The sequence below is a fragment of the Crassostrea angulata genome, chromosome 7, assembly GCF_025612915.1.
Source record: "Crassostrea angulata isolate pt1a10 chromosome 7, ASM2561291v2, whole genome shotgun sequence".
Lineage (NCBI taxonomy): Eukaryota > Metazoa > Mollusca > Bivalvia > Ostreida > Ostreidae > Magallana > Magallana angulata.
The window spans coordinates 40,011,655-40,019,418 of record NC_069117.1 but is presented as its reverse complement, the minus strand read 5'-3'; the positions used below and the strand labels follow the sequence as shown (position 1 = coordinate 40,019,418).

Sequence of the window (7,764 nt, the reverse complement as noted above, 5' to 3'; positions counted from 1 at the left end):
CATAACTATGTTGGTAAATTTTTGCTCCCTGTCTTTGAATGCCATGCGGAAAAGCAAACATTACTCATTCTAAAGTAATATTGTGTTATATTTCTATGCTCTAAATTATAAAAGTTTGAACTGGGGGATTAAATATTATGAAACTAGACAGCATATTGTCCAAAGCAGGTACACACATATATAGATCGTGTCTTGTGTAGGAGATTAAACGGTGCCGAGACCGTTGTTATCTTTACCACAACATACACTGTACAAACTAGGACTCCTCTGGATCGTCACCATGCTATTTTTCTTGGTAACTATTTTGTCCCTGCAAGCGTTCGTCGCTCATGGCCAAGTAGAAAATGTTTTTTCCTACTTGCAACACAACGGTAACTTTACCACACTGGTTAAACTCTTGAAGGAGTCCGGTCTAGCAGGAACTTTGGCGACGTCAGGTATTCATTTCAATTTTTATTTTGATTATTAAAACTACTAGTGTACTAGTATCAAATCTTGTTCTTTTAAAAAAATATTTTCTTGAACTTTTTTACATAAAACAGTAAAAACAATAAGTATATATACACATACATGTATTGATAAAGTAAAAGACCATTCTATATACTGATAAGTCCGTTCTTTTGTCGCCAAGCAACACCTTTGACAATCTTTGCGCCGACTGATGCTGCCTTTGCCAAGCTTCCACAGAGTGTCCTGGACCAACTGAGCACCGATCCACAAGCTCTAGCAGACACCCTCAAGTTCCACGTGACCAATGGAATCATTATTTCTCCCATGATTCAAGATGGAACGGAATTTACCTCGCTGTCTGGAAAGAACCTCACAGCTCATCGATATGCAAATCAGGTTGGGATCTGATTCAGTATTTTCACAGTATGAATTTTTTTTAATCATAATGAGTATGCATTGGTTTGACTTTTTTTTTATTGGTTAATATAATACTTTCATCAAATTCAATGTACTTTAATTTGAGAAATACTCACAAGAATAAAAGTTATTTTATTCTTATACTATTAGATGTATCAAGTTCTCTGTACATATTTAATAGTCAGTCTATGCTCTTCTTTATTGCGAGAAGTGGGAGCATGATCATAGCAACACGACATGAAACTTCGTTACTTTAGTTCGATCTTTATTGGAAATTGTAACATATTTAATATCTTGTATATTCCGCGCAGTTGCATTGTACATATCATAAAGGGTCACCTAAAGGGCGAACTTGTAGGTTGGAATTATGTTGGGACACCTCATTGAACCACATTAAATTTACCTATTATAGTTGATCCTTTGAAAACACACATTAAGGACTGGGGGTACATTTCCTTTCAAAAATTTGCAGAAGAGAGTTTAAATAAACAATTCAAATGATGGGTTCTATGTAGAAGATTTTTTTCTCTTCCTGTTGCTCGGTGTTAGATGGTTCAAAGAGTAAGGTTAACTAATAGTGTGATACCTTACATGTACATGTAATGTCCAAGTCGCTAGAAATAACTAATTATACTAATCAAACTTTGTATTGTACTATGAGTTCCGATTATTTATAGTCTTCATGTCATTTTTGTTTATAGAAATACGTGATTCAAGGCGTGAACATAGAGTCCGGAGACAAAATTGTCCTGAACGGTGTGATCCACACCATCGACTCGGTGCTGATGCCCTCTGACGTGTCAATCTCGGAATATCTCGGGACCCACGAGACCAATTTTGCCGACCTGTACGCTGCTCTTGTGCTGGAAGGATTTGAAAATGCCTTAGAATGTAAACATAAATTATATGCATTAAAATACAGAGAGAGAGATAGAGAGAGAGAAGAGAAAGAGATGGGGGGGGGGTTGCACTTTTGCATTGTGCCTCTTTGACGAAAATGACCAAATAGTTTGTGTTGGGAACAATTATCTAGAAATACACTGTATTTACAGTTGGGACTTACACATTATTTGCTCCACGAGATGATGCATTTGCTCAAATTTTGGCAAACTTGCCTACTATTGCTGCTGATGACACTTACTTCAAAAGTATGTATTGATTTTCAATTGAATTATTCATCTTAATTTTGGTTAATAAACTAAGCAAGGTTTTTATTAATATGATTTGATTCAACAGAAGTTTTAATGTACCACGTGGTACCAGGGGTGTGGTTTTCCGCTGGGTTGACAGATGGCATGTCACTTCCCACTCTGGCTGGAACAAACCTTACTATCAGTGTGCAAGGATCAGGTAAAAACTTCTTAAAATTTCCACACCACTAATGCGGAAAAATAAATAGATGAAAAATTAAGACTTAGACATCTTTGAATTGAATAAAGAAACTTTACATGCTAGTCCAGTTTGAAATCAAAATGATGAATATCACTTGATATCGCTGAACAAAAATAAATGTATACTGTAAAATTGATTATTTACGCGTTGGGGGAAATTAACACTAGTTACGCCGTAAAATTAAAACCACGTAAAATACCCCCGCGCGTTTGGGTAGTCAAAGACGCGTTTTGATAAACTACAGAAAAAACGTACTTGACCACTAGCGTAATTATTAACCATTATCACGGTATCATCCATATGTACATGTATGTCAAAAGAGTTAATTTTTGTCGTCAGTTTATTGATCATTTTATATGAAAATTTTCAGGTGTTTACGTAAAGACAGCACAAGTCATAGAGGCCGATGTTCCATTGTCCAATGGATGCCTACATGTGATTGATGACGTACTTGCTCCTCCAAAATAAAAACAATTTTCTCTCAGTTTTTGCTTTGTTTGTACACACTAACAATTTATTCAGATGTAAAGCGATTTTGTATGTTAACTCTGCATGTGGGATTTTTGGATATATATGTAGAGAGAGAGAGAGAGAGAGAGAGAGAGAGAGAGAGAGAGAGAGAGAGAGAGAGAGAGAGAGAGAGAGAGAGAGAGAGAGAGAGAGAGAGAGAGAGCTATGATGTCAACTTTTTTTCGATTATGCCAAGCTTCTGTGTCATAACAGTGCAATTGTGATAAGTTAACAGGACTGTTCTTATACCGGTGTTGCTCATGTTTTCTTCTTTTTTTAGTCGTTAAACCAGAAAAACAAAAATAGTGAGGAAAAAACCTTTATAACGTGTTATAAGATAGTTTTTTGAAGTATTCGAAAGGCAAGATTTCTAACTCAGGCGAATCTTGACACAGCAGAAAACATCTGACTGCAGATAGTATCTGTTAACATTCACCCTTTGGTTATAAAATTCTTTCCCTAATCACGAGCTTAATATTTTTGTGAAAAAGGGACTTGGAAGATTCTTTTTCTCGACCACCTTCAAAAGATAGTTACACTAAGTAAGAGTATTCATCTTCACCTAAGTTGTAAAAAATAATGATCAGAATGTGATCGATTTGTTCAAGGAATTCGATTGTCGTTTTGAAACGCACATGTATAAATTTTGGGAATCTAATGGCGAAACCCACTGATTACAAATTAATCTTTTATGTACCGCACTACTTCTAGACCTATATACCAGAGAGCCCCTTTTGTGTCAAGTTGCTACTGACACAACGAGATTACTATGTTTACGTAATGTCCAATTTCCATATTGGTTTGATTTTCACATATTTCGTTTAGAACTTTGTGGTCTGTATTCTTCGTTTTAAAGCACTGTCGTGCTATTGGAAAATCTTAGTATTTTTTAAATGAATTCTTTGTGATTTCCAAACATCACTGGGATATTGAATAACATTACATATACACGTTTTCAATTTCTTGGCAACATACAACTTTACGACATTCATGCATTAATTTGAAAATTTGCATGATATTAAGGTTTTTTTTTATCAACCAATACATCAATATATCAACCAGTTCATTTCATTTTCGTATTTTCATAGAGTGGACAATCAACTAGAACCAAACCACTTAAGTAGCTCAAACAATCAATCTAGAGGTGTCAGAATATCAGATAGTATAACCCTGAACATATATTTATGTTATTAATAGGAACATATTCTGTCTTCCTTTTTCTATATGTAAAATTATCGATAAATTGACCCCATCATTATTATACAACTATACACGGCATGTGAATGTAAATCATAGGTCAATGAATAAAACAACATTTTAAAGCTTAAGAGAATTGTTCAGTATAAATCTAATTTAAAACCCACAGAAAACCACAAACCAACCGTAAAGTTTAAAGGTTTTTAATTTGAGTACTTAGGGAATGTGGAATAAGGACATAGTTGACTTTGTGAACGACGCCGTTGGTGGCACTAATGTCGGGCTGAGTCACACGGTGTCCATCAACCAATACCGTTCCTGTGGAATGTACACAATAATCAATATGAAACAAATGTACTTTTGCAAAATTCATCATTGCAGAATGCATAAAAAAATTATTAACATATATAATATTGTTAAATATATTGCTGATTTAAATTTCTCATTCGTTAAACTTTTCATAGACATCAGGGCTTCATATAAATCTTCAATATCATCAAAATTAAGTTTATTAAGTAGATTAATACCCTCTCGTTCATAGAAGATTCATTCTGTTAGAATGTTATTTTTTCTCGGAGTCTTTTTTTTTCTATATCAAAAGTGAAACGTAGATTAAACAAACCAAAGAAAGACTCGTAGATTCTGAGTCTGTCGGTCTCCTCAAGGGTGTGGAAGGATCCAGAATGCATTCCTCTGGAGTACAGAGTTCCATGTAAAATGTGGTATTTCAGAACATCTGAAGAAACAACAACATTGTTTGCAAAATGTCTCTATCACAAATCGAAGAAGAAGAAGAGAGTTGGTCAGCAAAGGACAAAGACATCTGGGTTGTAAACTTACCTCCCAAAAGCGTTGGATTCTGTAGAAGCTTGGCTACGGTTTCATTACCAAGTCTGTTAAATGCATCGTCAGTTGGGGCCATTAAAGTGATTGGGCCGTCTAAATACACAAACATCAAAATTACTGAGACTCGTGAGTTAAAGAAAATAACAATAATTGAAAATGCCTTCAATTACTTGAAAGTTAAGAGGGTTTTGCAGTTTATAAAGGCAGTTTCATTTATCATAAGCTTTACCTTTTAATGCCTCAACAAGACCAGCCGCATTAGCAGCGGCAAGAAGAGTATTGAAGGAACCATCTTTAGTCAAAACGTCCACAATGGTTCCAACTGGTGGCATGAGAACTTTCTCAATACGGTGAATTATTCCGTTGGACGCCATTTTGTCAGGATACGTGATACGTGCTCCCTCCACAGTAAGTGCATGCTGCAAAAAACAAAGAAACCAAACCATCTCAACTTCGGCATATTCTAGAGAAATATGCTCCAATTTATTGCTCTTTATCAGACGTGGCATTCAAAACTGGTGGTGACTTGAAAGATACCGGCACGATATTATAGGCAGTATATAGTGCACTTGACAAGACTTACATATATCATAGGATATGCCAATAGAGTAATTGCAGAATACAGTATTACATTATCACTACCATGTTACTTGTTTAATTATGCGTCCTTTAAACGTTATAGTAAACGAAACATAATGTGATGACTTTCGAAATTTTTTTACTCAAATAAGACAAAATAAACAGATGTACCATCATTCACATAATTTAATCAATCAATCAAAATTGATTTGTCATATTAAAGGATATGATATAAACAAATGCATGGTAATTTATTGAAGTTCAAAAGCAATGTAAGAATAATAAATGTCGCCTAATTACTTACATTTGCGGCATAATAGTAATTGACTCGCAGTTTGTCCCCCTTCAGACTGTCCAACTGCAGTTCGTTGACAAGTAGGTCAGGTTTCACATGGTACAATCCACTGACCACGTGGTACTGCAGGATCTGGGCCAATTTTTCGGGATCGGCCTTCAGGCTGGTCAAGGTCGCATTGCCGAGTAGATTAAAGGCGTGGTTGTCAGGAGCAAAAATAGTGAAGGGACCTAAACGAGAAAATCTTTAAATTTAAAAACGTGAGTTTTTACTAAGAATTGATGATATGTCCGTAAAATGTGAATAAATTTATTTCACTTCCGTTCTCAATCTAATACTTAAGGTCTAGAGTTCACAAAATTTGTATTAACTTAAGATAGCTCGAGCCGTTCCATATAAATAAAGGATACATTCTTTTTTTACAATTAAAGTAATTCAAATTTTGTTAAAAGATTATTTTTCATAATAAAAATTTTTAAATAGATTATACAACATTCTCTATTATGAGATGATAGAAAATGTTAATGAAAATAGGAAAATTCTGTAAAGTTTAAGTATCTAATTCAATTTTGAAGTACCGGTATTACCTTTAATCGTAACTTTTGCAATATACTCTTTAAATACAAAAAAAAGGAGAAAGTTTTATCGTACACATTGAATAACATTGGAAGATGTCACACGAGCAGCTGTGTCTATTCTTATCCTAATTATTAACTTGACCTGACCTTTAAATAAAAAAAAAAAACATGATGGCCACATTAGAGCGAAAGAAATGTTCCATCTCCTGAACGTTCACGCTTGCATGTCTTACTACTTCTTATTCCATATCATAATTTTCGTATTCCATTTAATAGCCCCCTTTTCATTGCCCTTTAAAACGCATGTGTAATAAATAACTAAATTTTTAATCGTATACAATCGAACGTTTCTCCTTCATTTCTATTGTATAATTATATTTCAGTTATCTTTAAAATCTTTCTCAATTTTTTCTTCTTCACATACTGTGGAAGCATCGTTGTTCGCGGGGAACCAATGTTCGTGGTTTTTGGTGGGTAAACCTTGCCCAGATTTACAAGCATTTGTTTAATATTAATTAAAATCATTCCGAACTTGCTACCAACGAAATTACGTCCCCACAACTAAGAAAAGTTTGGCTACCCACGAACATTGACCCATCACGAATAAAAAAGGATTCCGGATCCACAGTACATGTAATGCTGTAAATGTAAAAGAATTCAATTATGAAAGATATTTAAAAACCTCTCACCTCCCTGGGACAGGGCCTCAGTGAGTCCCGCAGCATCAATCAGATCTACTAGGATGGACTGGAGGGAACTTGTCTTCAGGGTCTCCACCAGGTTACCCAGGCTTGTGGGAGAGCCCTGGCCCAGGGCCAGTCCCAAGAGAGGGAAAATGAAAAGGTAGTTCATCTCACAGAGAACGGCAGACTTGAAGTAGGAGATTCTTGCAAAGGGAAAGGGAACACGATAGGCTGTTGGTCACGTGTTAGATATATATGCTGATAACGAACCTTGTAATAAAACATGCAATAAGGCTTCATGCGCTATCAGTACTATCGTGCCTTAAGATTTAAGTAGACATTTTTTACTATAAATACCACAAATTAATAATGCTCTTAAATTATATATTTTTGATTTTAATAAATAGTTACATATTTGTTCTTATTAGCGTAAACTGACTCAACTAGTTTTAATGCTAAGGAAGTTCTAAAAATCTGATCTTGTGCTTTCTATCAATGCAATATCTCAAGGTTCAAACGAATACCATGATTTCACCTTTGAAACGTCCCTTTATCTTTCAGGTTAAAGAACGCAGCTAAATATAAAACATCTACGAATATTTTGCATTAATATTGCTTACGATATGTTAGTTTATATTATTTTCAATCTTTGAACTTTCAGCTTTTATTTACCTTACACTAACACGACCAAGAAATGAACTTGAAAAAATAAAGAATATTTTTTTCCTCTTAAAGTCAATAATAAATTGTTGTTTTGTTTATATTTTCCTCGCCGACTGAATGCAAACTACTTTCAAAGATATCTTAACTGATTTTT

General features: G+C 34.6%; 2 protein-coding genes across 2 annotated transcripts; one reads left to right on the top strand and one right to left on the bottom strand.

The window, feature by feature from the left end:
• The first annotated feature begins 217 nt into the window (after positions 1-217).
• Positions 218-2,743, top strand: LOC128155944 (transforming growth factor-beta-induced protein ig-h3-like). The gene is made up of 6 exons (XM_052817847.1): positions 218-437; positions 632-846; positions 1,569-1,758; positions 1,920-2,015; positions 2,104-2,217; positions 2,630-2,743. Exons 1-6 carry the CDS (start codon positions 281-283, stop codon positions 2,725-2,727), a joined length of 870 nt encoding a protein of 289 aa, XP_052673807.1. The 5' UTR covers positions 218-280; the 3' UTR covers positions 2,728-2,743.
• A 1,410-nt stretch (positions 2,744-4,153) lies between these two features.
• LOC128157233 (transforming growth factor-beta-induced protein ig-h3-like) lies at positions 4,154-7,166 on the bottom strand. The gene is made up of 6 exons (XM_052819691.1): positions 6,954-7,166; positions 5,696-5,916; positions 5,042-5,231; positions 4,807-4,905; positions 4,589-4,702; positions 4,154-4,284 (listed from the first exon to the last, which is right to left on the bottom strand). The coding sequence occupies exons 1-6, from the start codon at positions 7,114-7,116 to the stop codon at positions 4,160-4,162; spliced, it is 912 nt and encodes a 303-aa protein (XP_052675651.1). The 5' UTR covers positions 7,117-7,166; the 3' UTR covers positions 4,154-4,159.
• Positions 7,167-7,764: the final 598 nt, after the last annotated feature.

What these genes read in the sequence shown, in the direction of transcription:
- LOC128155944 (XM_052817847.1), top strand. Translation starts at nt 281, where the DNA reads ATGCTATTTTTCTTGGTAACTATTTTGTCCCTGCAAGCGTTCGTCGCT. An exon ending in ATTTGAAAATGCCTTAGAAT is followed by an intron (nt 1,759 to 1,919) that starts GTAAACATAAAT and finishes CTGTATTTACAG; the next exon opens with TTGGGACTTACACATTATTT. An exon ending in TATCAGTGTGCAAGGATCAG is followed by an intron (nt 2,218 to 2,629) that starts GTAAAAACTTCT and finishes GAAAATTTTCAG; the next exon opens with GTGTTTACGTAAAGACAGCA.
- LOC128157233 (XM_052819691.1), bottom strand. Translation starts at nt 7,116, where the DNA reads ATGAACTACCTTTTCATTTTCCCTCTCTTGGGACTGGCCCTGGGCCAG. An exon ending in TGAGGCCCTGTCCCAGGGAG is followed by an intron (nt 5,917 to 6,953) that starts GTGAGAGGTTTT and finishes TTTCTCGTTTAG; the next exon opens with GTCCCTTCACTATTTTTGCT. An exon ending in AATCTACGAGTCTTTCTTTG is followed by an intron (nt 4,285 to 4,588) that starts GTTTGTTTAATC and finishes TACATTCCACAG; the next exon opens with GAACGGTATTGGTTGATGGA.